The sequence below is a fragment of the Neofelis nebulosa genome, chromosome 14 (assembly GCF_028018385.1).
Source record: "Neofelis nebulosa isolate mNeoNeb1 chromosome 14, mNeoNeb1.pri, whole genome shotgun sequence".
Taxonomy (NCBI): domain Eukaryota; kingdom Metazoa; phylum Chordata; class Mammalia; order Carnivora; family Felidae; genus Neofelis; species Neofelis nebulosa.
The window spans coordinates 81,795,923-81,823,674 of NC_080795.1; the positions used below are offsets into that span (position 1 = coordinate 81,795,923).

The 27,752-nt window shown below is 67.1% G+C and overlaps 1 protein-coding gene across 13 annotated transcripts in view; it reads left to right on the forward strand.

Annotated features, from left to right (window-relative positions):
• Window positions 1–27,752, forward strand: part of ADGRB1 (adhesion G protein-coupled receptor B1) — an 81,059-nt gene that overhangs the window by 25,121 nt on the left and 28,186 nt on the right. For 12 of the 13 annotated variants that reach the window (XM_058699262.1, XM_058699263.1, XM_058699261.1 and 9 more), the window contains exons 4-18: window positions 310–420; window positions 863–1,027; window positions 1,280–1,444; window positions 1,893–2,057; window positions 2,335–2,499; window positions 2,699–2,800; window positions 4,024–4,130; window positions 4,342–4,536; window positions 4,682–4,750; window positions 5,436–5,544; window positions 6,683–6,826; window positions 7,329–7,404; window positions 7,526–7,628; window positions 8,423–8,466; window positions 24,106–24,247. In XM_058699262.1, the coding sequence (XP_058555245.1) occupies window positions 310–420; window positions 863–1,027; window positions 1,280–1,444; window positions 1,893–2,057; window positions 2,335–2,499; window positions 2,699–2,800; window positions 4,024–4,130; window positions 4,342–4,536; window positions 4,682–4,750; window positions 5,436–5,544; window positions 6,683–6,826; window positions 7,329–7,404; window positions 7,526–7,628; window positions 8,423–8,466; window positions 24,106–24,247 (1,862 nt within the window). The remainder of the gene's footprint in view (window positions 1–309; window positions 421–862; window positions 1,028–1,279; window positions 1,445–1,892; window positions 2,058–2,334; window positions 2,500–2,698; window positions 2,801–4,023; window positions 4,131–4,341; window positions 4,537–4,681; window positions 4,751–5,435; window positions 5,545–6,682; window positions 6,827–7,328; window positions 7,405–7,525; window positions 7,629–8,422; window positions 8,467–24,105; window positions 24,248–27,752) is intronic. The other variant, XM_058699259.1, reaches the window with a different exon arrangement.

The following is a 27,752-nucleotide window of genomic DNA, read 5'->3' on the forward strand; positions in this document are numbered from 1 at the left end:
CAGGAGAAGGCAGCAGCCGCTGGGACTAGCAGTCCTGCAGGTGGACCCCAGGGGGAAGAGAGGGACGGGGTACAGGAAGGGGGAGAGGGGAGCCACAGGAAGGGGTCTCATGGTGACCGGACAGGGGCTGGTGTCAGGCCGGGGTTGTCCTGGCTCCAGCTTTCCCAGCTGTCCAGTGGGGCCAAAATAGCCCTGGTGTGGCAAGCCTGGCCAGGGACTGAAGGCCACAGGGCCCAGGGCGCCTCTCTCGCATTCTGGGGTCGGTGCTGCAGGCTGTGGCCTGGACACTGACCCGAGCCGCTCCTGCAGCAGCGGGTGGCACCAGCTCCCGGAGCCAGTCCCTGCGGTCCACGGATGCCCGGCGGCGCGAGGAGCTGGGGGATGAGCTGCAGCACTTCGGGTTCCCGTCCCCACAGACAGGTGAGCCGCGGGATGGGCCGTTTTAGTTGGACTAAGACACCGTAAAGTGGGGAAGGTTGGTTTCGGGGACTGGGTCTTTGGGCAGATACTCTACGTTATTAGTTGCTGCTAATTCTAAGTAATAACGTTGACAACTGACCATTAGGCCAACCTCTTGGGTGCCAGGCCCTTGTCGGCTTTCGGAGATTGGTGTGAGGCGAAGGGGTCTGTTTGGGGCTGGATCCCGCGGACCCAGAGAGGGCACGAGCCGCCCCCAGGGGTTTTCAGCCTTTTAGGGGACACGGCGAGTCCCGCAGGTCAGCCCGGGTTGGAATCCCAGGGCCTTAGGAGCCTGGCTGCGGTGCCCGCTGCCCAGCGCGGCGGCCCTGCTCCTGGGGGTCTGAGCGCAGCCTCAGCGCAGAGGCAGCCGCAGGCCTGCGAGGATGTCGGTCTGGGCCCGCAGGCGACCCCGCGGCCGAGGAGTGGTCCCCGTGGAGCGTGTGCTCCAGCACCTGCGGCGAGGGCTGGCAGACCCGCACGCGCTTCTGCGTGTCCTCCTCCTACAGCACGCAGTGCAGCGGGCCTCTCCGCGAGCAGCGGCTGTGCAACAACTCGGCGGTGTGTCCAGGTGGGCCAGGGAGGGGGCGGGGCGGCGGGGGGGAGGAGCAGCTGGGGGGGCGGGGCGGCGGGGGGAGGAGCAGCTGGGGCGGCGGGGGGAGGAGCAGCTGGGAGGGGGCGGGGCGGGTGGGGGAGGAGCAGCTGGGAGGGGGCGGGGCGGCGGGGCAGCCGCGTCCCCACCCCCACCCCCACCCCCACCCCCCCACCCCCCTCCCCGGGGCTGCTGAGCCCAGCGGCGGGCGCCCTCCGGTCCCCTCCGCAGTGCACGGCGCCTGGGATGAGTGGTCGCCTTGGAGCCTCTGCTCCAGCACCTGCGGCCGCGGCTTCCGGGACCGGACGCGCACCTGCCGGCCCCCCCAGTTTGGAGGCAACCCCTGTGAGGGCCCTGAGAAGCAAACCAAGTTCTGCAACATTGCCCTGTGTCCTGGTAGGTGAGAGAAGGGGGAGCTGGGCGGGGGGCTGGGCGGCGGAGAAAAGGAAGTGGGGAAGGGCCCATTGGACCACTGGCGCAGGTCACAGGGCCGGGTCACGGGAGTCCAAGGCCAGCTTGCTGGGTTGCTTAGAGGTTGGAGACCCTAGGGGATTCTCACTCACGTGTCATGGGCGTTGGGATGGTGTCCCCCCCCCCCCCCGCCCCCCGTGTGGTGACGCTCATGCTCCAGGCTTCGTGACGGTGTGGTGGGCCCCAGAGGTGTTCACACCTATGACCCAGAATGCACGGTGGAGTGGTAGGCCCCTAGGGGTGTTCACACTTGTGCCCCAGGCCTGGTGTGGGGTGAGACCACGGGGGCATTCTTACCCGTGGCCCAGGCTGGACGTGGGGCCCTGGGTATTCACGCTGGCTTCCTGTCCCCTTCGTCCCCCGGGCCGGGCAGTGGACGGAAACTGGAACGAGTGGTCAAGCTGGAGCACCTGCTCTGCCAGCTGCTCGCAGGGCCGGCAGCAGCGCACCAGGGAGTGCAACGGGCCTTCCTACGGGGGCGCCGAGTGCCAGGGCCACTGGGTGGAGACTCGAGACTGCTTCCTGCAGCAGTGCCCAGGTCGGGGTCCCGCCCCGGGGCCTGCGGGTGGGGGGCCTGAAGGGCGTGAGGCACGGGGGGGTGGGGTCCGTGGGACACGGGGGTGGCCGTGGGGACTGGTACCCGGGAGGCGCTTGCGTTCCTCTGCGCCAAGCTGAGCTCCGGTTCCGCTCCCCCGGTCTCAATTTCTCTTCTCCTCATGGCTTCCTGCTGCTGGACCCCTGGTTCCCCGTGACTCCTGGACCTGTCCCCGCCTGGTCGCCACCCGTGTGCCCTCATGCCTGGCCGTGCCCTGCAGTGGATGGGAAGTGGCAGACCTGGGCATCGTGGGGCGGCTGCAGCGTGACGTGCGGGGGCGGCACGCAGCGAAGGGAGCGCCTCTGCTCCGGTCCGTTCTTCGGGGGAGCAGCGTGCCAGGGCCCGCAGGATGAGTACCGGCAGTGCAGTGCCCAGCGGTGCCCTGGTGAGGGTCCTCCTGCCCTGCGACGGGGCTCTGGGGGAGGGGCGCCCCGGCGACCGGGTGGGCTTGGGGCTTCGCTTTGCCGGGAACAACCCCGGACGGCAGATGTTCCGGAGGGGTCTTGCCCTCCGTGAGCCTGCCGCCCCGCTCACGGCCCCGCTCCCCGCGCCCTCCCGCACCCACTGCCTCCGGCCCCTGGCAGAACCCCACGAGATCTGTGACGAGGACAACTTCGGCACCGTGATCTGGAAGGAGACTCCGGCAGGAGAGGTGGCCGCGGTCCGGTGTCCCCGCAATGCCACAGGTGAGGGACTCCCGTCCCACCCTGCGAGGCCCTGAGGGGCCCCTGCAGGCCGTGCCCAGGCAGCTCCATTGGCACACGGAAGCCAGGACGGCCCGGCCAGGAGCCACGCCGCCGCCGGCTGTGGTGTCCGGAGCGCTCACCCAGAGACGGCACCCGCACCCACTGCACATCGTGCCCCTCGCAGGTGCCCAGCTATGGGTGGGAAACTGAGGCGCAGAGAAGTTACCGCACTTGCCCTGGGCTTGCTGGGCCAATACGTGGGAAGCCAGCAGCCTTAACCCCCATGCGTTCTTGTGGAGGGTTTGGGGGGGGGGTGTGGAAAAGCGGGGCGTGCTCCTAGGGGAAGGGGCTTAGCGCCCTGAGGGGTTGGCGGTCTTTCCCCTCTTGTTTGAAGGAGCGCGGCACTTTGCGTACCCTTGTGTGCCGTGTGACGTTTAGGAAGTGCCGTGACCTCTCTGAGCCTCCCTCTTCTCTCTACAAAAGGAGGGTGTTTGGGGCTCTCCCTACAGGGCTGTCATAAGCGAGCGGTAGAGGGGTCCACACGGGGCGGGGGCAGCGGTGGAGGCGACGGTGGGGTCCCATTCCTGTTTTGTTTGCACGTTCCTGGTAGCCTATTGCAAATTCACAGAAGCAAAGAAAACACAGGTCCCGGGGGTGTGACCTCTGGCCTTTTGCCTGCCCCCATGACCTTGTTCCCCCTCGTGATCCCGCACCACGCTGTGGGACAGGGGTCCCTTCCCACCCAGTGGCTCCTGCCAGGTGACAGGGTCGTGACAGTTCTTTGGGGCCATCACTGTTGGACACGCAGCCATGCCCAGGTCCCTGGCCACTTCCTGGGAGTAAGTTCTGGGTCACAACTGATGCCAGGTGCCCCCTCAGTGTCGACGGGCCATCAGGGCCTTCTGAGGCCTCTAGTGCTCTGTGGGTGACGCTGGGCAGGGACCCAGGCCGTTGGCTCTCCGGGGTCTCTGGGTTGGGGGGGGCTGCAGGAGAGGCCCCGCTCCCGCTCTGCCCCCGTGCACGTGGGGTCCCGGGCACCTGACTTCAGGAGCCGCTGCTACCTGTGTGGAAGGAAAGGACCAGGGAGGCCGGGCCGCGTGCTGGCCCTGCTCTCCGTGGAAGGCCGTGGGCGAGTCCCTGCTTCCGGGGCGGGAGGGGCGTGTGCCGGGGGGCCGCGGGTGGGCCCCCTGCGCTGGAGGCAGAGATGACCCACTTCTCTCCAGGCCTCATCCTGCGACGCTGTGAGCTGGACGAGGAAGGCATCGCCTACTGGGAGCCCCCCACCTACATCCGCTGCGTCTCCATCGACTACCGGAACATCCAGATGATGGTGAGGGTGGCCGCTGGGGTCTCCTGCCCTGGCCGGCACTCCGCCGCCCTTTAACCCCAGACGTGGCCCCGTGGCCCCCGTGGCTTGCCCCGCGGATGCGAGTCAGCTGGCGCCACGGGCTGGGGGCTGCAGAGGGCCCGGGCGTGGGGGTCCTCGGTACCTGCCCGGGCGGATCCTGCAGACTCGTGGCACCCGCCCTCCATCTCCCCAGACCCGGGAGCACCTGGCGAAGGCTCAGCGTGGGCTGCCCGGGGAGGGGGTCTCCGAGGTCATCCAGACACTGGTGGAGATCTCCCAGGACGGGACCAGCTACAGCGGGGACCTCCTCTCCACCATCGACGTCCTGAGGAACATGACGGAGATCTTCCGGAGGGCGTACTATAGCCCCACCCCCGGGGACGCGCAGGTGGGGCCCCCGAGGGCAGCCTCGGGGAGGACGAAGGGGGAGCACCCCGACCTGGCCCCCTGCAGAGCCCCGACCCCACTCGCGCGCCGAGCCACATTCCGGCGCTTTTTCTCGGCTCACTGGCCCTTCTTCGTCTTCTTTCCAGAACTTTGTGCAGATCATCAGCAACCTGCTGGCAGAGGAGAACCGGGACAAGTGGGAGGAGGCCCAGCTGGTACGGATGCCAGTCTGGGCCCCGCGGTCACGGCAGCAGGGTGGGCACGGGCGTGTCTCCTCCCTCCCTGGGGCCCGGGCTAGCGGGGCGGAGGGTGGTGGCCTGGGTTCCCGTCCCAGCACGGCCTCTGCACCGGCATGACTTTGAGGAAGCTGATTCCCGCCCAGCTTCCGTCTCCCCATCCGCCAGGGGACGGTAGCTCACCTCGTGGGCTCAGTGGTGGGCGTGGGAAAACGTGTGGGCCACGTGGCGTGAGTCAGGGCCACCGGGACAGGGTCAGCCTCCCTTCCTCCTGGACTGACCCCAGGACAGTAGTCAGCGCAGGGGGCGTGGGTGTCCGGGGACCCCTCCGGTCTCCCCGGGCTGGACCCCTGCCCGCCAGCACGGCAGCCCCCTCCCCCGGGCTCAAGGTTCCACTCCACAGAACGGTGCCGGTGCTCAGAAGTGCTGGGTGCTCAGAGGTGCTGGTGCAGAGGTGCTGGGTGCTCGGACACCCCGCTCTGCTTCCAGAGTCGGGTCCGGAGCGTCCGGGCACCGGGAAAGAAGCACCGGGACCCCGGAGAGGGGGCCACCGATGCGAGAGCGAATGGACGGGAGGGTGTGACCCGGGCCGGGCGCGGGGTGTTCCGGGACACCCTCATTTTGCTCTGGGCCCCCCGCCACCCCCCCCCCCCCCGGTCCCCAGATGGGCCCCAACGCCAAGGAGCTCTTCCGGCTGGTGGAGGACTTTGTGGACGTCATCGGCTTCCGCATGAAGGACTTGCGGGACGCGTACCAGGTCACAGACAACCTGGGTGAGCCCCGGCCCTCCCGCCTGCGTCCCCTCGTCTACGGGGACGGGCCCGGCAGCCTCCCTGCAGCCCTCACACAGGCGGCCCCGCGCCCCTGACCGCCTGAGGGGTATCGGGAGCTGTGCTCGCAGCCGCAGCTGTGCCCGTCGTCACCCCTCACGCCTCACACCTGCACACCCCTACGCGCCTCACACCCCACACGCCTCACACGCACGCGCCTCATATCCACATGCCCACACACCTTATGCACCCCAACCCCCACGCACCTCGTATACCTACACACCCCATACTCCATGGACTGCGCACTCAGAGAGTGGGCCCCATCTGTCCCCACGTCCTCATGGAGGGAAGACGCCCTGGTCCCCAGAGTTGGCCCCACAGGTGAAGGAGGGCCCAGGCAGGTAGCCAGGCCTGGAGGGGCACGGGCGCGCGGGCAGGGGGCCCCATGTGAACAAAGGCACGGACGGAGGTGTGAACTGGCCGCGGGGGTGGGTGTCTGTCGGGGGACGGGCCCGGAGGTGGGCGAAGGCCCAGGCGTCCGGGCGCCGTGGCGGAGGCCGTTGGCCCCGGAGGCCCTCCCCCTTCACCCCACACCCGCCGAGGGCAGCTCCGCGGGGGCCCCGACCCGGCCCCGGGGTGCGGGGTGAGGGGAGCAGGCGTCCACCCGACACCAGTGGGCCGGGATGAAGGGGACTTGGAGACACCGGGACCCCCCCACCCCCGTCCCGGGTGTGCCATGCGGCCCCCAGGGATGCCCTGTGAGGTGGGGTCTCTTCCTACCCCTTCTGTAGAGCCTGTAGGGAGGGGACCCGGGCTCCAGCCTCCCAGGGAGGAAGGGGGGCCCCTAGGGGACCCGGCCCCCCGGGCACCCCTTCGTGGCTGCAGGCCTGACTGCAGAAGCCGCCTTCGACCCCTCCTGGGGCCCTGGGGGCCACATCCAAGCCTGGGTCCTCACAGTGGCGGGGGGCTCCCGCTGGGGTGGGAGGTGGGGGCTGTCTGAGGGCTCGGACAAGGCGGGAAAGCTGCCCCTGTTGGTGCCCGCTCTGAGCCGGGAGCTCCCCAGGGCCAAGGCCCCTGTCGTGTAACTGCCCTCCGCCTCTGTCCGTCCGTCCCCATGTCTCTGGCCGTCCCCTCCGCCCAGTCCTCAGCATCCACAAGCTCCCGGCCAGCGGAGCCACAGACATCAGCTTCCCCATGAAGGGCTGGCGGGCCACGGGCGACTGGGCCAAGGTGCCGGAGGACAGGGTCACCGTGTCCAAGAGTGTCTTCTCCACGGGGCTGGCAGGTGAGGGGCCCCAGGCTGCGGGAGGGGCCCTTACGGGAGACTCACCTCCCCCCCCCCCCCCCCGGGAGGTTCCTTCTGGAGTCTGGCCTGCCACCTTAAGGACCAGGCCAGTAGTCGTTTCCTCTCCGTGTTCCTGAGGTCGCACCTCCTCCAGGAAGCCCTCCCTGCCCTCCCTGCATTTGGAGGCTCCCAGACAACCTTTGCTGAATGGACCAGGGACCTTCACCGCAGGGAGGGGAGGGGTCCGCCTGGAGGCGCACAGCTGCCACTCTGGCTCCTGGGACGGGAGGCCCACCCTGCCCGCCCCCCGCCCCCAGCCCTCGGGGGTCACTTAGAGGGACCTAGGCAGCCACCCCAGCTCTCCGACTGCAGCGCTGTGCGCGTGATGGGGGTGGACATGACCCAGGAGCCCGGGCCTCCGCCTGGGGACACACACTTCCCTCGCCGGAGCAAGGTCCAGGCGGGGGCGGCCGGGAGAGGTGACCGCGGCGCCCTCTTCCAGAGGCTGACGACTCATCTGTGTTCGTGGTGGGCACCGTGCTCTACAGAAACCTGGGCAGCTTCCTGGCCCTGCAGAGGTGGGGGGCCCAGCCTGGGAGGGATGGGCCGAGCGAGGGGTGTGGGCCTGCGGGGGGCGTTCCGGGGTGGGCCTGGGTCTCGGGGAAGGCTCGCTGACGCGGCCTGCTGGCTCTGCCCCAGGAACACGACTGTGCTGAACTCCAAGGTCATCTCGGTGACCGTGAAGCCCCCGCCTCGCTCCCTGCTCACGCCCTTGGAGATCGAGTTCGCCCACGTGTATAACGTGAGTGCCCTTGACGCGTGTACATCTGTGTACGCGTGCCTGATTCCTCCCACCTGATCCCAGGGGGATCCCACGGCCTCCTTGGGTCTCATGTCCGCCTCGCGGGAGAGCCGCTTTGATCCCTGAACGAGGGAGGAGAAACTGCAGCTCAGAGACGTATAGCGATTTGCCCAGGCTCACACAGCGAGCTTGTGTGGGAGACAGATTTCAGTCCTCTCCTGCAGCCCTGCTCTTTCCCACTGTGTGGCCTTGGGCAAGTTGCTCAACCTCTCTGTGCCTGGGCTCTCTCCCTTATCAGATGTGAGCTAGAGGCTTGGCTGAGAACTGAACAATTACCACCAGTGCTTAGAGCGCACCACCCCTCACGAGGGCCCCGGACCCTGCCGCTCTCACCTCCGTGGTCCCAGTGCTGGCACGCCAGGCCTGCAGGACAGGCGCGTTTGCTCATTCCTGCTCGCTTACCCCTCAGGGCCCCTGGGAAGGGGTCTCCCTCTTCCACCATTTGTATTAAGCTGGGCTGGCCGCCTGGGCACCCAGAGACGGACCGCAGCCATTGCTGCCGGGAGCTGCTCAGAGAGGGGACAAGAGCTGCTCAAGGCCATGCAGCTGGGCTTGGGGGCTGGGCCAGTCCCTTCCCCACTCTGGGCCTCAGTGTCCTCCTCCTCAAACTCCACCTCTTGGGGCAATCGCACAGTCCCAGCACCCGCCTAGCATGCCTGGGGTGGGTCCCAGCAGTGACCTTGGGTGGGGCCTGGAGGGTGGGCACATGACCCTGACTCCTCTCTCTCCCCCAGGGCACCACCAACCAGACCTGTATCCTGTGGGACGAGACAGATGTGTAAGTTCACGTGGACGTTGTGGCCTGGGGGGGCCTCCAGGGTGGACCGGGGCTGGGGGGGGGGGGGGGCGCTGACCCGCAGGGGAGGGCTGCGGTTTCAGGTTGGAGGCCGTGTCCTCCCGTCCGTCTGTCTTGAATGATCCCCCACTGCCCAGGTCTGGCTCTGAGGCAGCTTGGAGCCCCCCACCCCAGCCTGCCTCCCAGCCCTCTCAGGGAAGAGTTTGTGCAAAGGCCCCAGAGAGGGAGCAGCCTCCAGAGGAGGGTCAGAACTGGGGACACATGGTGCGGGAGAGAGCTTGGTGGCTGGATCCCGGTGGGCCAGGTGAGCCTGGGGGCAGCTAGGCCTCCCCGGCTGGGGAGGGTATGGTCAGGAAGTTGGATGACACCGCCACCACCTGCCTCTCTCAGCCCTGGCACCACCTTCTCTTAGGCTCCCCTGCACCCCTGCCCTAGGCCGGCCAGGAGCATGAGTGTGTGCAGCCTGGTCCCCTGCGCCTGGGGGTATGTGCGGTGATCCCTTGTGCTCTGGGCGGTGTGGTGATAAATGTGTGTCCTGGGAGGTCAGGAAGCCTCCCGGAGGAGCTGACACTAAAGTAAGACAGGTTTGCCTGGCAGAGGAGGGGACGCAGAAGCATAACTTGAGCAAAAACATGGAATTTGGAAGGTACAGGTGGCACATGAGGTGTGGCCAGGAAGAGCAGGTGACTGGAAAACAGACAGGGTGGTGCCAGTTTGTGGCAGTGGTTGTGTCAGGAACTATGGAAGTTGTCGAGATGGTATCACCATCCATCCATCCATCCATCCATCCACCCCTATCAATCCATCTATCCATCTATCCATCCATCCATCCATCCATCCATCCACTGCCATCTATCTATCCATCCACCCACCCACCCATCTATCCCCATCCATCCATCCATCCATCCACCCATCCACCCCTATCAATCCATCCATCCATCTATCCATCCACCATCCATCCATCCACCCCATCCATCCATCCATCCATCCATCGATCCATCCATCCATCCACCCACACATCCACCCATCCACCTATCCATGCATCCATCCATCCAGCAAGCCCCATCCATCTGTCCACCCATCCATCCCCATCCATCCATCCCCATCCATCCATCCATCCATCCATCCATCTATCCATCCACCATCCATCCATCCACCCCATCCATCCATCCATCCATCCATCCATCCATCCATCCACACATCCATCCATCCAGCTAGCCCCATCCATCCGTCCACCCATCCATCTCCATCCATCCATCCATCCATCCATCCATCCATCCATCCATCCCAATCTATCCATCCATCCATCCATCCATCCACTGCCATCTATCTATCCATCCACCCACCCACCCATCTATCCCCATCCATCCATCCATCCATCCACCCATCCACCCCTATCAATCCATCCATCCATCTATCCATCCACCATCCATCCATCCACCCCATCCATCCATCCATCCATCGATCCATCCATCCATCCACCCACACATCCACCCATCCACCTATCCATGCATCCATCCATCCAGCAAGCCCCATCCATCTGTCCACCCATCCATCCCCATCCATCCATCCATCAATCCATCCATCCATCCATCCAGCTAGCCCCATCCATCCGTCCACCCATCCATCCATCCGAATCTATCCATCCATCCATCCATCCATCCATCCATCCACTGCCATCTATCTATCCATCCACCCACCCACCCATCTATCCCCATCCATCAGCTAGCCCCATCCATCCATCCATCCATCCATCCATCTGCCCATCCATCCCTCCATCCAACTATCCCCATCTATCTATCCCTATACATCCACCTATCCACCCACCTATCCACCCATCCATCCTCCAGTGATTACTGACCGTGGAAAAGACACGGCTGTACCCTCAGCCTTGTCCTCTTGTCCTGTCTCCAATGAGGACGGACAGCAAAGCAGGAATGTATCGATTCCTATGAAAATGTCAGGTCATGCCACATGCCAAGGAGCAAAGCCAGATGGATCTGGTGGCAGGTGGGGAAGCCTCTCTGAGGAGATGATGTTTGAGCAGAGGCCTGACACAGCATGTGCATGTGGGTGCCTGGAGAGAGGCATTTTGGCAAAAGGGACAGGCCGCGCAAGGTCTCTGCTCTGGGGGCGTGCAGGGCCACTCGGCAGACGTCACCGGCCTTTCCTGCCCTGGGCCTGGGGCGTGGGGACAGGCCTGAGTGGGGGCTGGGTCACCTGTAGCCCTGGCGAGTTGGCACTCTGGCTCTGGTCGTTGTCCCACTGCTTTTCTCGAGTTTTACAAGCAGCACAGCCTCTTGTGTCTGACTGGACTGAGGTGGGGCCCACAGGCCTGCGCCCCCCCCCCCCCCAGCCCCCAGAGCCTTACGTCTGCAGGCGGTGGGGTTGTGCTGTGACTTCAAGTCCATGGCGCCTGGCCCCTGCCCACAGCTAGAAGCCTGCTCCCCGGGGGCTGTTGAGAGGCCACCTGCAGCCCCCGGGGCACATGACTGACCCCCGCTGGAGGGGCCTCCCGCTTTCTCCGGAAAAACACCGCACCCTCTCGGACAGCTGCACCCACATTTCTGATTGTTTCCTTGGCGTCCAGTCCCTGGACAGTTTTAAGCTCTGGGAAGTAAATTACTTTCCAGACTGGTGGGATTCATCCCCTTCGCCCTTCCTGGACAGCAGGCTGTGGGAGGTCAGGCCAGCCCAGAGTATGTCCAGTTCACTGTCCCGGGGGCCCTCGTGCAGCCAAGGAGGACCGTGTGGCTGTGCGGCCTGGGGCAGACCCCCCCCGCCCTCCCGGAGCCCCGGCTTCCCATCCTGTGGCCAGAGTCCGCCCGCTCACGGGTAGGAGCTGGGTGGGAGCGGGGAGAGCACTGTGGCCAGGTCCCCACTTCTCACCTCTGGCCGTGAACTCCACCTGCCCGTCCTCCTTCAGCTGTGGGGGGGCCTGCCCACTGCTCCAATGTGCCCCATCCATCCCTGGTCACCTCTGGATGCTTGGGATCACATCTGTGCCCGGGGACCCAGGACCCCAAGGATGGCATTTGCACACCGCTCCCTGTTTGGTCCTGGGCACGACCCTGGGAGCCCTGGGTGACGGTGCCTGTCACCTCTGAGGAAGCCGAGCCTCCTAGAGGCCCGTGACTCAGCTGAAGGCTCGGGGTGGGGAGCTGAGGCGTCTGATCCAGGACTGGGCAGCCGGGGCCCACGGGGAAGGGTCAGAGGCTGGGGGGGTGGGGGTTGGAGGGAGCTGGCTCTGTCCCCCGGGTCCCCCTCTGCTCTGCCCCGGACACCTTCTCCTTCCATGGCCGGGTGGGCGGCTCCTCACCACGTGAGTGGGCTCGCGAGAGCCCAGGTTTTCCTAGGTGACCTGAAACAGGGTCCAGGGCAGGGGCCCCGGTCCACTTCCACCCGTGTGCCCAGGAATTGAGTCTGTGCTGGCATGGACCTGTGTGTGCAGGCGGGATGAGAAAGAGTGCCAGGCATCTGCAGGATTGTGGGTGGGGGCCTGGGGGAGAGGGAGCCAGTGGCCACAGCTGAGAGAGAGTGATTTCTCGATCCAAGACTGAGCCCGGCGGCCCTGATCACAGATGGAGCCTTAACACGGGTCACCTGCTGAGCCCTGACTTTCATCAAACACTGAGCCTTGACCCTGGTCACACTCTGAGCCCTGACCCTGGTCACTCTGAGCCTTGACCCTGGTCACACTCTGAGCCCTGACCCTGCTCACGTGCTGAGCCCTGACCCTGGTTGCTCTGAGCCCTAACCCTGGTCATTCTGAACCCTGACCCCTGGTCACCCTCTGAGCCCTGACCCTGGTCACACTCTGAGCCCTGATCCCTGGTCACACTCCGGGCCCTGATTCTGGTCACCCTCTGAGCCCTGACCCTGCTCGCGTGCTGAGCCCTGACCCTGGTCGCTCTGAGCCCTGCCCCTGTGTCTTATCTGAAATCACTCATGCCTGTGCACATATAACAAAACGTGTGTCATATGCTTGCAGGGCCACCGCCTCCTCCAGACACATGCGACAGTTGACCATGTGACTCGCTTGTCTTAGAAAAAATGAGTCAGAGGGTTCCACCCACAGTACAGACGCTCCACCTGCCTCGCCCCCAGCTACACACACTTCCACACGAAGGCTCGACGCCCACGCCTGACGTCTCTGTAAACACGGGCCCTGACCGACCCCTGGAGTCCCCCTTGCCCCAGCAGCCCCAGTCATGTGGCCGAATCCCGCCCTCCCCGCCAAAGACCCCGATCGCCCACTCCGGGACCTCAGCCAGCAGCGTGGCTCGGGGCCGTCCCCCGCAGCCCTCCGCCGGCCCGGCCCCGGCAGCAGCGAGGGCCTGCGGAGTGGGGGTGTTAGGGAGAGAGAGGGGTTCTCGCAGAGCTCCGTTCAGGACTCTGATGAGCGCGGGATGGGGGGGCCGGGGGGTGATGGGGGCTCGCGAAGGCCCGGAGCACCTCCTGGGACCTGGGGCCTGTGCTCCTGAGCCAGCTGCTGCTGTCCTCCTCGGCCGTCGCTGACTTAGAGCGGGAGAGTCAGAGCTGGTGGGATCCTCGGAGAACGTGGGCTTTGCCCTGACCTGCTTGTGGTACGCTGAGGCCCAGCGTGCCGGCCGGGGGCAGGGGCTCTCCGAGAGGGCTCCTCCTGCGACGCCAGCGTTTGGGGGTGTCTGCTGGGGGCCTGCCACGCAGGGGCCCCGGGAAGGGCCGGGTGCCACCCCCACCGCGTCCCCAGCTCCGGGACCCACGCTCACATCGGCCGTGGAGGCTCTGGGAATCCCACCGGGTTGGGGGTTCCCTCGTGCGGTGGCTCTTGGCACCCTTACTCTCTGCCACCTGAACCGGCACAGTGGACACTGGGACAGGCTGGCCGAGAGGCCGGCGTCCTGCACGCTCCATGGGGCTCCTGTCTTAAAGCCTGACCCCGCTGCAGGCTCTTCCGATGTGCCTCGTTTGCACACACAAGCTCTCGGTCTGCCGGGGAGGCAGACCCAGGGTGCTGTCTGACAAGCGGGGGCCCCCCCTCGGCCCATGCCGGTCTGTGCTGCAGCCCCAGCCCCTGCCCCTCCCCGGCCCTGCCACACAGGGATACTCAGGCCCCGGGGCCCGGCCCCTTCCCTGGGGTCCCTGCACCTGTGTGTGTCCTGGTCCCTTTAAGAGCCTTGCGCCCATCCTTGGTTTCCTTGGAGAGAGCAGTGAGGGGCAGGCCGCGGGGGGGTGGGGGGGGGTGGCGAGCGGAAGGGAGAGTTGGCAGGGCCCCCGGGTCGTTGTCAGCGGCTGGTTCCCAGATGGATTCCTCCCACGAAGGCTGGTTTCTGATGGGAGCAGAGGAGGCAGGCAGGGGGGAGACGGGAGGGGATGGCGAAACCACCCACCCTCCGCAGCCCTGGACTCTGCCCAGCCCCTTCGCCAGTGCCCTTCCCTCCTCTGAGCCTCCCCTGACTTTGTTCTTGGGGGGTAGGGGGCTGGCGGGGCCCTCCTGTGGGCCTGCCCTCCCCCGAAGGGGCTGCTGAGTCTCCTTGCAGGGCCGGGAGCTGGAGGGGGCGGACGGGTCCCCAGGTCGTGGCCCGCTGACAGCTCCAGTGTCCTGCACCCCGGCTCACAGCCCGGCTGCCCCAGCCACTGCTCTGCACCCCACGGGCCCCCTCACGGCCTCCCCCTCGGGGCAGCCGGGACTCTCAGCCCATCTGTGCCCAGCTGTGCTTTGCCTCAAACGCCGCCTGCTCGGAGAGGCTCAGAGACCTTCCCGCCCATTTTCCTACACCCGCACTCCTGTCCACCACTTCCCAGCTCAGACCCCAGTTGGCAGCAAGTCCGAGGGTCCCCGAGCTCCCGCTTCCTGCTTGCCTCTCCCCCTGCAGGATGTGGGCCCCGCCCCAGGGCAGGGTCTCTTCTGCTGCCCAAGAGTTTCCCCTGCCAGGGATCCTCAGGAGGTGAACAGAGGAGGCTGCTGGCATGTGCCCCATTGAAGGGGGTCCCCTCATCCTCGGGGGACTGGAAATTTGTTCATTCATTCATTCATTCATTCACTCATTCACTCATTCATTCCCTGAACACATCTTTCCTGCATCCAATCTGCCCAGCGTGGTCTGACTTCGGTGACAATGTCCTGCCATCAAGGTGCCCCCGTAGCACCCACCCAATAGGATATCCACCCGGGTGAGCCCACCCCCATCCCACTCTCACATATGGGGTGAGAGGGGTCCTCCCGGGAGGGCAGGGTCAAAGGACCTGAGCTTGCCCTTGACACGGCTCCAAGTTGTCCCCACTGGGGGTCCTCTTGGACCTGCTTGTCCCAACGACTGGGGGTCTGTGGGGGTCCAATAGCCACGGCTGGCTGGTCAGGATGGCCCCTCCCTCCAGCTCAGGAATCCCTGGCTCTGCTCACACTGGCCACGCAAGCCCCGGCCTCGGTTGCCTTGACCGTGCAATGGACGAGATGAGCGCCCACCAGCCCCCAGCCCCCACCAGGCGCCTCCCAGGCGACGGCAGAGGGTGGAAACTGCCAGTGGAGGCCCAGAGCTGGCCCTGGCCCCAGCCCTCCCCTGGCCCGCCCCCTCCCCCAGCCCCCTCCCCTGCTCTCCTTTCTTTCTCTGCGAGGAAAAGCACTGCCAGCTGCTGCTCGGCCGGTGACAGTGCTGGTGAGGCGTGTCTGGAGAGGGGCTTCCGCAGGGGAAGGGGCGGAACCTGCCGGGGGCACCGTGGGGGTGGCAGACACGTGCTCGAGGACCCGCGGGCGTTGGCGTGGAGGGGGCATCTGGGGGTGGGGGCCTTTCCTGGAAGAAGGGTCAGGGCCCGCGAGCCTCCTGGCGGGCTGTGTCCAGCTGTGACCGGGTCCCCCTTTGTCCGTCGTCTAGCGTCTCCACACCCGCAGGCGGCCCGGTGAGCGTAGCGAAGGGGAGGGGAGCCAACGTGGCAAGTCAGGGAGGGCAGGCCCCGGGGCTCACGGGATCTGCCTGGTAGAGTGGGGTCACACTGGGTGGCACGTGGCTGGCTGGGGTGGGAGGCCTGTAGGGGTGGGAGATAGGGTGGCTGTGGGTGCAGATTGAGTCAACCACCTTGCCTGTCCCTGGTCACGTGACCGAGCAGCCAGAGGCCTTGGAAGAGGGGCCCGGGACCAAGCGGGGCCGTTTCTCTCAGCACCCCCACCCCACAGGCCCTGCTCCGTGAGCCCGTGCCAGGCCCTGCCTTGGGGGCAGGTGGGGAGTGAGGAAAAGGGGCCCGGAGTCACCCTCGGGGAGGAGGGGGTGGGCCCACAGGAAGCCGTGCTGGCCCTAGGACCCTGGGCTGGAGGGGTGGGTGCCTCGGGGTGAAGGGGGAGCTGCCTTGTGGGGCCATGCTGGCGCAGGAAGGGGTGCGTGTGGGGACAGAGCAGGGGGCTCTGGGGAGGGCCTGGGCCTGACGAGCACACAGTTGCTCTAGGGTGCTCCTAGCGGGGCTCCGTTCATCCGTCCCTCTGTCCCTCCACGCGTGCTCTGCCGAGACTGCATTCACAGTGAGGCTCACCCCACTAGCCCTGTGGCCCCACATCATCCTCCCCGGAGGAGGGGTCAGGGTTGGGGCCTGCCCGCTGCCCAGACCCCATCCTGCCGCCTCCCGCTGGAGCCCAGTCTCCTTCCTCCTCGTGGGAGCCCCGCTCTCCACGGCCTCCCAGGCCCACCCACACCACCGGCTGCCCTGCGTGGGCATCCATCCCTGCCCACGCCCACGTGTCTGGGGTGCCCACCAGGGTCCTACCACGACACAGCAGCTAACGGGGGGCAGGGGGCAGGCGTCTGATCTGCCGCAGCTTGGACTCAAATCTCGGCCCCATTTCTTACTAATGGGGTCGCCGTGGACGAGCCTTTCGTCTCCTTGAGCCTCAGTTTCCACATCTGTAAACGGGTTGCTACAGCTCTGAAGCGAGGTGATGTGTGTCGAGCACAGATTGTGGGGCCGGGAAATAACCGGTGAGTAGGTGCCATCCTTAGCCTACTCCAGGGGGCTAGTGTCACTAGCTGGCACGGTGCCCTGGGGGGACAGCACGTGCCCTCGGGGGGGGGCCGGGGCGAGGGGCCAAACCGGTGGGGGACAGGCTTCCCGGTAGGGGGCTCCTGGGCTGGGCGCAAAACCCGGAGGCGGGTGGCAGAGGCTCTCTGGGCCCCGGTGCAGCATGTGCAAAGGAACTGAGGCAGGCGTCTGTGCCATGGGGTGGACTTGGGAGGTGATCTTCCTCCCGTGAGACACTTGCTTCCCTCTGCCGGGGCGCAACTGTTCGTTTTCTGTGGCAGGAAGGTCTTAGTCCCACTTCCCGGGGGGCCCGGCCTCTTGCCCCTGCTGGTGGCCCTGGGGGGCGGTGACTGCCTGCTTGCCTGCCCGTGGGCCGGCCACACGCGGGGCAGGCCCGGGAAGGACTCCCAGGTGGTCAGCCAGGGGCCGTGGTGGCTGTCCGCCCTCCTTTCTACGCCTCGCTGCAGAGGCCCTTAGAAGTGGGGGTGGTGGGACGGCCGTGAGGTGGCCTGAATCACGGGCCTTTGGGAGTCAGGTGATTCCCTGGAAGGTGGGGTCAGGGGCAGGCCACGGCGACGGCGTGGGGCCCGGGGGTTGGCCGCCTGCGCGCACTCTGTCCCGGCTGGCGGGACGTGAGGGTTCCGCCTCTGCAGCGCCCCAGATGCGGCGGGTGCCGAGGAGACGCCGTTGCGTGTCGGTGACGGGGGTGGCGAGCCAGCGTCCCTCTTGGTGCTAGTCGTGCGGCTGGTTCTGAGGCGGTGATGGCGGGCGTGATGGTGATGCTAACGGTGGAGGTGACACCGGGGACCATGCGGGCACAGCCGCGCGGTGACCGTGGTGGTGACGAGTGCGCTCTTGGTGGCACGGCTGTGGGCGGCGGGTGGTGACGGTGGCCGCGAGGGCTGGACGGCCGGCGGTCGCGGGTGTGGCGGGACTGACGCTGTCGCGGAGGGGACAGATACGGTGGCATCCATGGCTTCGAAGCTGCTGCTGGCGGTGGCAATGGCCCCGGTGGCCGTGTGATGGCGTCATTCTCGTGCCGCACGGTGGTGGCGGCCCCATGCACGCGGACGGCGTGGCTGGAAATAGCGTGGCGGCGACATGGCGGTGACGTGGCGATGTTGCTGGTACCGCAGGGTGGGGGCAGCGGTGAGGGCATCTTGGAGGTGACCGGGGCTGGCTGCGGCGGGTGGCCGGGTTTGGGATCTGTCGCAGTCAGGGGACACTCAGCTCAGGGCCTGCACACACAGGTCGGGGAGACGCTTCCCAAATGACCAGCGAAGGAGCCCGTGGTTGGAGCATGAGCGGGGCTGGGTGTCAGGGCAGTGGCCCCCCGGTTGGCAGGGGCAGGTGACATGATGGACGGCTTGGCTGGATGAGCACCAGGGAAAGTTCTGAGGGAAGCGACAGGCTCAGGTAGGACCTCTAGGGTGGCGGTCTCCGACCTGGGAGGGGCCAGGGAGGGCAACGGGGTCGGCGGGAGCCTGGCCTCTGAGGCCCGATCACTTTCTTGCAGGGCTGGGGAGCCCAGGGTCCCGGCCTCTCCGGGGACCCTGGTCGCCTGGGTGGGTGGAGGGGGTGAGGACGAGAGTCCAGACCGTGGGGAGAGCCGCGTTTCCGGGGCAGGCGGGCCCGCTGCGCCAGGAGGGAGCGGGGAGGCCGGCACCAGGCGTCGTGAGGAACGAGAGTGGCCACGGGTGCTGTAGCCACGAGGCCCAGACGCTGTCAGCACCAGGAGAGGCGGCCCCACAGGCAGGAGCACGGGCCTGAGGGCCTGGTGGCTCACTTAGCAAGACCCAGGTCAGGCAGGTATCCATCCCCCTGGGTCTACGGGTCACAGACACCGGGGTCCCCTCAGGACCACGGGTGTTGTTCCCAGGCCCTGAACCAAGACAGGATGGGGCTGATGTGGGCCAAGCCCTGGGGCAGCAGATTCAGCCAACCCTGCTGGTTCCCACAAGCTGGCAGCAGACAGGGGCTGGGCACGGAAGGGGCGGGGGCGCTCATGGAGACCTCCCAGAGGCAGCAGGGGCTCTGGGGACTCCTGGAGGACCAAGTGAGTCAGCCAGGGGACGGGAGGACATGTGGTCAGAGGCACCGGCCACAACCAAGGCCTGGAAGCAGGAGAGGGCAGCTGTGTTCTCCGTGTTCTGGGTCATCAGCGGTTCCTGCCGGGCCCAGGGGGCTTGGGAGTCATGATGAGCTCTGGTTGCTGGGTGAGGTAGGACCCAGGAGGGGAGTCTCAGCACAGAAGCAGGGCAGGACCCGAAGGAGGGGTCAGGCACAATGCTCAGGAATTCATAGGCTATCCCGGCAGGCTCCCTGGAGGAGGAGACTCAGCACGAGCCTTGATCTATGGCTCGAAAGTCAAGAGGCAGAGGTGGGAGGTGGGCCTCCTGATGGGTGAAGCATCCTTTAGCAGGGCCTGGGCCTGGCATAGTCGGTTTGGGGAGCACAAGTCGAGGCCTGGCTGTTGAGGACCTCCAAGGCCAGGCTGAGAAGCCTTGAGGAGCCCCTAGAAGCCCCCACCTGCAGAGACACTTTGCCTGCTCCCTGTTGCCCCATCCGGCTGTGCTGTGCCACTCTGGCTTCTTCCCTTCTTCCTGTTGTGTGGGAGGACACCCGTGAGTCATTTACACTCTGGTGCGAATTAGCCCATCAAACCCCAGGGGACCCTGCTGGGCACAGTCCTGTAACAGAGCTGCTTCGTGGGCTGGCAGGAGGCATCGTGAACCAGCAGCGAATGCCCTGGTTGGAGCAGTGGGTGGAGCAGTGGACGGGGGTGGGGGTGGGGGCTCTCGGCACACCCTCCCCATCACCGTCCCCTGATATACCATGAGGGCGCCAGGCCTGTGGGCCGTGTGTCCCTGTGTCTCCCCGAACAGGGTGCTGGGTGAGGATCTGTGCCCACTTAACAGGAGGGGCACCTCAGCTCCGAGTGGCCGGGATGGGATCTGCCCAAGGGGGGACCGGCCTTGGCTGCCCCATTCCCCCCTCGTGGGCTGGGCGCTGGCCAGGGGCCACAGGCTGAGCCTCCTCCCAGGGTCTCTGACACCCCTTGCTGGGGCCCCGGGGAGGTGCCTTGGGGGTGTTGCCTGAGCCAGGCTGGGGACCAGGCCCGTGGCGGATGGGAGACAGCCTGTCTTCTCTGAGGCGCTCTGGCGTGGGACGGAGGGACGAGGTGGTGGCCCCCCACCGAACTAAGCATGAAACGAGGTGGGGGCTTGCACTGGGAGCTGGGGTCCAGCGCCCAGAAGTGGCCAGAGGGGAGCCCTGGAGGGTCAGAGTGCTGGGTCAGCTCTGGGAGGGTGGGGGTCCTTGAGGGAGGAGGGGGTTGGGGGAGCTTGAGCAGAGGACGACGTGGCGCTGGCACTGTGGGGGGGCAGCGGCCACAGTGGCCGGGAGATTCAGTGGGGGTCCCGCCAGGGTGGTGCCTCGGGGGGTGGCGAGCGGCGGTCAGACTCTGGTGCCTCTTACAAGCGGGCCAGTGGGGTCTGCTGAGTGGCCGGCTGCAGGTGTGGGAGGGAGGCGGCGGGGCCTGGAGGCTGACCTCGGGCAGCGGGAGCTTAGAGGGGCAGAGGGCCGTCCCACCCCCACTGCGTGCCGACGCCGAGCGGCTGGGCCCGGGCCTGCCCTCCCAGAGGAGGAGGCCGAACAGGACCCCGAAGCCGTGAGCAGTGTGGAGTGTGTGATGGGAGAAGGTCCCCGAAGACGGAAGCTGTGGGTCAGGGACGGCCTGGCTGCGGGGGCTGGGAGCTGGCCGTGGCCATGATGGCCATGGTAGCCGTGGTGGCCGTGGGGGCCATAGGGGCAGAACCAGCCTGGCCTCACAGCACGTCGGTGGTGCGACGAGGGAGGCGTGGCTCTGCCCTGGGAGCCCTGGTCTGATGGAGGAGACATAGCCGTTTTAGGGGAGCCCCGATCCAAGGGGCCCAGCGACCCCCTTGAGCCAGGCAGGGAGGGGCTCCTGCTCTAACCCCTGGACCCCCCCCCCCCCCGCCCTCCTGGTCCTGGGAGGTGCCACTGCCCCAGCTCCTTCTGTCACCCTGGGCCTGGTGAGGGGAGGGGCAGGTGTCAGTGACCCAGATTCCTCAGGCCTGGGCTCAGGGAGGTGGGGGGTTGGCTCCATGACCCAGTATTCCGAGTTTCTGAAGCTCAGACAAGAGGCAGCAAACGGTCTCCCAGTGCGGTCGCTGTGTGCAGGAGGAGGCAATGACCTGCCCGTGTTGCAGAGATGGGAACAGGTGTCCCCGAGGCAGGAAGGATTCCGGTCACATGTGGCAAGAGCTCCCAGATGTTGAGGTATAAGAAGATGCCTCCTAGAGGTTTTGCCGCCAGAAGCGCCGAGAACTCCCTGGCCTTTCCCAGGTCGGGGGGTGCCTGGGATGCCGATGGGGTGCTCGGGTCAGGGGCCACCCAGCCACCTGTCTTGCTCGATGTCAGTCCTTGGCTGGTGTGAAGGGCAGCACGGCAGGCTTGGCTGACCATCGGAGCAACCTCTTTCCCTGGCCTGGGCTGGGGCCTTGGGCGGGCCACCTCTCTCTCTACTCCGGGCTTCAGCTTCTGTATCTACACAGTGGAGCTGAGGGTTACTGCAAAGCTTAAAATAAAACGCACAGGGCGCGGTTATTATCCATGTGTGAGAGAGAGCCGGAAGACGGTCCCTGTCCCTGTGCTGCATGTCAGGAGCCCAAGCCTGATACAGGCCACGGGGGCCTGCCGGAGCCGGGGAGAGGCGCAGCCGAGGGAGCGTGCCCCGTGGCCCTGCGGGGTCTGGATGAGCCCCGGCCCCCTGGTTCCAGGTCCGGCGCCTTCCGGATCCGCCACCAGCTGCCGGCCTCCTGGACTGGCAGCCCGAAGGGAGGCTCTCTGAAGCGGGCGTGGGTGTTTTCTTGTGCCCTCCGTGGCCCGAGGCTGCCGGGCAGGCAAAGTGGGCAGCGGCCCCTCACCCCCTCCTCTGAGAGGCTGATAAGCTAATTAGCGTCCTCATCAGGAGCCCTTCGAGGCCATTCTCCCAGGAGGTGGCCTGCAGCTATCATCAGCCTGGCGCCCTGCAGACTCTCCAGCACCGGCTGGGAACCTGCCAGGCTGCCGGCCCCAGCCAGCCCGACTCCTCTCACCCCAGGCCTCAGGGAGCTGTCCCCGCCTGGTCCTCCCAGGCAGAGAGCCGGGTTCCAAGTCTCTCCCCCACCCCCACCCCACTGCCCGACTCTGCTCAGTGCACGAGAGCAGAGGCCGCGTCCGGGCCTGAATCGTGAGAAGCACAGCCGTGACCCGAGCTCGGGAGGCCGGCCACAGACGCCTGCTCTTCCGAGCAGCTGCCGGGCTAATGTCACGGACAAGCAGTCGGGCTCCGTCTCCAGGCAGGATCGGCCTGCAGGACTCTCTCTCGGAGCGCGTTGCCTGTGCCGTCGGGCCGTCTCGGGGTCTGGTCAGTGGCTGGCGCTTGCAAGGCTGTAGCTACGCATGCAGCCCCGGGCGTGAGAACAGGCCGCTCCTGCTAGGAGCGGGGACAGACGGCAGGAGCAGAGGCTGGGGTCAGCCAGGGCCTCGCGCCCTGCAGCCCTGTCCTGCGCGGTGCTGGGGGATGCAGGGGGGGCGTGGGGTGCACCAGGGCACCCCAGCGAGGCCCTGACAAACCTCTGGCCAATGGTGTGGGGAGGACCAGGCTGGACCTGGGGTGTCACTGGGAGCTCCGGGACTCCCTTGGCATTCCTTCCATCGTGCGTCGTCGGTTCTCGTTTGCGGTGAGAGGTCTTTCCCTCTCGGGAGGAAGGAAGAGGAGAGGTGTCTGCCATAGCCTCAGTAGGCTTTGATTTTTGCCCCCCCCCACCCTCCCCCGGGGCTAATGGCTACTCCTGCGTTCATTTTATGGAGGGCCCCAACCCTTGGGGGCGTCCTCTTTTCTCACTGAACTCAGAGACTGGCTGGAGCACGGGGTTGGGGGCGGGGGGCACTCCCGGGGCAATGCAGCCCGCAGAGCCTAGGGCTGGCTCCTGGGCCTAGCCCCCTCCGGCCTCAGTTTTCCTCCGGGGTACAAAGGGGGCGTGTCCTCCCCCCCCCCAGGGAGGAGAACGGACAAAGGCCCAGGCCCTGGCTTCCGGCCCAGCTGCGAGTATATATCCCTTCTCCCCTGGGCCTGAAGCTCTGGAAGGGGGTTGTGTAACATCTCCAATTCCACAGACTCTGGGCTCTCCGGTACCTGCAGCTCCGGAGCCTGAGCACCCCTGCAGACGCCAGCCCTGTGCCGGGCGCCTCAAGAGTGTTCACCCTCTGGGCTGTCCTGCCCCCCGGTTTTAGAGCTGAGGGAGCGAGCTAGGGCTGAGGACGGGAACCTTCCCGAGGTGACACAGCTAGGACACAGCTAGCAGAGTGGCACTCGGGGGGTGTGTGTGAGTGTCTGTGCGTGCACGCGCCTGTGGTCAGGGTTCCTGTGGGGAGCACTGGGCAGGGAGCGGCTCGGCCCCCAGCCTGCCCCGCACACAGGAGAGCTGGCTGGGGGGGGGGGGGGGGAAGCAGGCGAGCGGAAGGTTCTGGAGGCATTCTGTGGCTCCCTCCGGCTCCGAGGAAGTGAAGCTGAAGCGGGACTCCGGGGCGGGCCTTGGGAAGACCCTCGCTGCCGAGACCTAGAATGTTCCCCGAAAGTCCTGGGGGCAGGCACGGGGCCCCAGTTACTTGGGGAGAGGGCAGGCCTTTTGTGGCTCCGGCTTCAGAGGCAGGGCACGCGCAGCTTTGTGGGGCCTCAAGTGCCGAGTTGCAGTCTGGCCCCCTCAGGCCTCCCGGAGCCCCCTTCCCCACCCCGGGGCCCGCGCCCCATGGGCGCCTTCTGCCGGGCGGCCGGCAGGCAGAGGGAAGGCAGGCCCAGCACAGGACCAGGTGTGCCGGCCGGAGGCTCCTAAGTTCCCGGACCCGCGGGCCGGCCTTGAAGGGTGGGGGACTCGCATCCACAGCGACCGGTGCGCAGAGCGCCGGAGTCCTTCAGTCCCCGTGTTTAAATGGCAAGGCGCAACGAGGGGCCTCTAGACAGCGGGGAAGGCTGTTCTGTCCCAGGCCTCGGGCGGCGCACACCGGGGGGCGACCAGCCCGGCGGAGGTGGATGCGGGGGCGGGGGCGGTCCCAAGGTCACCAGCGCCGCGCCGGGCTCCGGGGGCGGAGTAGCGGGGGCGGCCCCGGCACCCCTCCCGGCGCGCCCCCGCCCCGCCCGCCGCCCCCGGCTCGGCTCGGGCTCGGCTCGGGCTCGGCTCCGGCTCGGGCTCGGGTTCCGGCTCCGGCTCCGGCTCCGGCTCCGGCTCCGGCTCGGGCTCCGGTTCCGGCTCGGGCTCCGGGTCCGGGTCCGGGTCCGGCTCGGGCTCGGCTCCGGCTCCGGCTCGGCTCCGGCGCTGGGGGCGCGGCGGGCGGGGCGCTCTCCGGGCGCGGGGCCAGGGCCCGGCGCCCCGCGCTCCCGCGACTCGCTCTCCCGTGGCTCGGCGGCGGCCATGGGGCGCGGGGCTCCGGGGGCCGGCGGCGGGGCGGGCGCGCGGCTGCGGGCGCAGGTGCGGGCGCGGGCCGGCGGGGACAGGGGGCCGGGCCGCCGGCCGCCCGCCGCTCACGCCGCCCCTGTCCCCCCCTCCCCGTGTGTCCCGCCCCCCCCCCCAGGCCCTCCTCCCCCGCCCCCCCGCAGCTCGGGCCCTGGTCGTGGCGCGGCTGCCGCACGGTGCCCCTCGACGCCCTCCGGACGCGCTGCCTCTGTGACCGGCTCTCCACCTTCGCCATCTTAGCCCAGCTCAGCGCCGACGCGGTGAGACCCCGGCCGGGCCGCGCGGGGGCGACGGGCGCGGGGGGCGCGGGGGGCGCGGGGCGGGCGCTTCCGGCGCAGGACTGGCGCGGGAGGGGCCGGACTCATCCCTGCCCGGGGCCGTGCGCCCGGCCGCCCCCCGCGGCCTGGCCGGGGCCGGCCTCTGGAGACGGCGGGTGGGAGCCGGGTGGGTGGCGGTGTGGAGTTGGGGACTGGCCGGGGAGGGGCTGGGCACCCCTCCCCTCCCTCCCCCCCCCCCCCCCAGTGACTGATGGGTGAGTCTCCCCCACTCTCCTTGGGGGCTTGGGACCTTGGAGGGAACCGACCCTTCGGGGAGCCGGGCAGGCTGGGCCCAGGCTTTTGGGGGCCGGGCGGGTGGGGGAAGGCTTGGCCTGGCGGAGCTGGCGTCCCCCTTCACCTGGTCGGCGTCCTCCTCAGCTGGGGGGCAGGGTCCTGGCCCGCCTGGGAGAGGGAGGAGCTGCCACCTAAATGGGAGACCTTCCCCAACCTCCCCAAGTAGACCCTGGCCTCTGGAGGCAGCCGTGTCCCCAGGTAGGAGTCCTGGAGTGCCTGAGGGCGCTGGGTCTGGCCCCGGTCCCCAGCCCTCCTGGGGAAGGCCCCATCATCTCAGGGGCCTCCCTTTTGTTCCCATGATTCTTGTGGGGGCTGCCGGTTTCTATGGCGACGGCATCTGGGGCCAGCTCCCAGGCTGGAGCCCTGGGTGCTGGGCTTGGCCCACTGGAGCTGATGGGCCGTCTTGCCCAGTGCCGGGCTCCATTCACGGGGTCCCAGGAAGCCCCCCCATCCACTGGGTCCCCCGAGGAGGGAAGGGGCTGGGGTCTTTGCCCCCAGAGACCCTGGGTCCAAGCCCGGTGGGGAAGGATCACTGAGCAGCAGATGTGGAGGACGGACCGTGGGGAGGGGGGACCGGGCTTTCCTGGGTGTTTGGGGTAGCAGGCCCTCGTCGGATGGGGGTATCACATATCTGCCCTCAGGAACCCCTGGGTTCCGTGTGGAAAATAGCTCCAGGCCTTTCTGGGGATGTTCTGCCCACCACCCTCTTTGTCCAGTGGGACGTGGGTACGGAGAGTGACGTTGTCAGCCAGGGTCCCTGATGGGGATGGAGCTGGACAGGACCTTAGAGGTCATTGCCGTAAACCTTCCATTAACAGGCAGGGAAACTGAGGCCTGGGGAGCGTGCCCTCAGGGTCTACAGCCTTTCTGGGGAAGGCCCTAGGTCCTGGGGCAAGTCTAGCTGGACAGGGGGGCCTCTGCTTTTGGGCCTGACCTCAGTGTACCCTCCCCCATCCGGCTGTCCCTGTGACAGGGCTGTTGGTGTTGCTGGTTCTGGGCCAGGGTCCTGAAGGCAGCAGCCAGGGCCACCCTGGGGGCTCCCTGGAAGAGGTGACTGTCTACATAGGTAGTCGTCAGTGCTAAAGCAGCAGGCCTCTTCTGTCACCAGTGGGGCTGGGGGCTTTCTGAGTCCCCTGCGAGGCCAGAGCAAACAGGACCCCCGGGTGGCTGCTCATTCTCCGGAGCATGAGGAGGAAGGCACGGGGCAGGGGAGGGTTCCAGAGTGGGATGCGTGCCTGGAGTTAGTGTTGAAACCCTGGCTTGGCCCTGACACACAGTGACTCTGGCCTGGCCTTCCATCCCTCGGAGCCTCTGTTTCCCCTCCTATAGAACGGAAGTGGCCGTGTGTTACTCAGGGTGACTGTGAGGGGGCGACCGGTTGATGTGGGGGGGGGGGTCTCCTCCAGGGTCTGCAGCGTGGGAGGGCCCCCGTGTGCTGCAGACAGAGCCTCCCACAGAAAGGCGGTGTCCGGGCCGGGGGCCGAGCTCCAGTGAGGGGTGGGTGGTGGTGCTGTGAAACCAGGAGCGGAGGCCTTGGTGTCCCGGACTTCTCCCGGAACACCGACCTGCGCCGGGTGCCTCCAGGGGCAAGCGTCTGGAGGCCTCTGTGCCGGGGCGGGCGGACGGGAGCACAGAGTCTCGGTCTGTGAACAGTTTGAGGTTTTGTTTGCTAGGGGGGTCGGCAGCTGCGGACCCAGCGTGTCTGTGTGCGTAAAGGTGGGACCCCGTCCCTGTCCCCCTGAAAGGAGTTGAGGCGGAAGGTACAGGAGCTCTCCCCCACTGGCCGCGGGACCGAGGGCAAGCTGCCTGGCCACGGCGAGCCTCGGTTTCCTCATCTGTAAGACGGTGCCAGAGTTGGCTCTGCCTGATCGCGTGACCCCCTCAAGGACATGGGGTGAGCTCCGAGTCAGAGCGCCAGAAGAGCTGGGGTGGGCTCTGCCCCCACCCCGTGCTTGCCTGCCAGCGTCTCCCTCTCCTTTCCCGGCCGGCTCTGGCCCCAGTGAGGGGTGACCCCAGAGATCCTGAGCGGGAGGGACTGAGCTGCCGTGCACCCCATCAGCCCGTCCGAGCCCTGTGAGTGCCTGGGGTGCGGCCCGTGCCAGGTCTAGTCCCGTCCTGGAGGAGCACGGGGTCCGATGCGGGGGACGGATGTGTGTTCAGACAGGCGGGGGACACGGCAGCAGCCTCCTTCCCTCCTGGGGGGGCGGGGTGGTTCGGGAGGCGCACATGAAGAGGAGGTTTGGAATGGGGCCCTGAGGGGTGAGCAGGAGTTCAGCAGCTGAGCTTAGAGGAGAGGAGTGACAGTCGTCCCGGGCAAAGTGAGGACAGCACAAAGCAAGCGGGAGACAAGGTGGGGCTCAGAGGGCAGGGGTGCGGGCGCCGTGGCAAGGCCAGGGCTGGGGCGAGCTGGGGCTGCGTCCTGAGGGCAGTGGGGAGCCGGGGGGGGCTGTGGGGGGGGGCTGGAGAACGGTGTGGGATTGGTGTCTTGGAGGGATCCCAGCAGGAGTGGCGGCACGAGAGCCCGGCTGGCAGGTGGGGTGGTGGCAGAGGTGGGCTGGGCTGGGCTGGGGCGGGATGGGGTTGGGCAGGCGTGGGGATCCGGGTCTGAGCAGGTGGACGCACCGGGAATCCTGCGGTATGGAGTGGCCACAAGGGACTGGAGTCCAGAGCCGGGGCCGAGAGATGATGGTACGGATGGGGTGCTGTGATCACACCCCAGGAGCCAGGGACAGATGAGATCCCGGGCCAGGGCAAGGAGGGAAGGGAGACAGGGCCCAGGTGTCCCCCACTCCCGCCCGAGCTCTGCGTGGAAGCAGAATGTCAGATGCCAGCCGTGCCGCTGACCGCTGGAAGGTTGAGTAACTGCTCTGAGTCACATCTGTGAGGGGGCGATGCTGTCTGCCTCCGAGCTGCAGCGGGGACCGAGCCCCGTGAGATATTCACAGCACTCAGCGTGGCCTGGCAAGTACGGGCTTCTATAAAGCACGGTTGTTGCCGGTGGTGTTTCTGTGATGTGCCTGAAACCGTGTTCCTAGCCTCACCAGGGTCAGGGCTCAGCCTGTGACTGGGGTCGAGCCTCAGTGGGGCAGGAATTAGGCTGTGGTGGCATGAGGACTCATTTACGTGGGAGCTGTGAGCCATGGTGGTGCCGGAA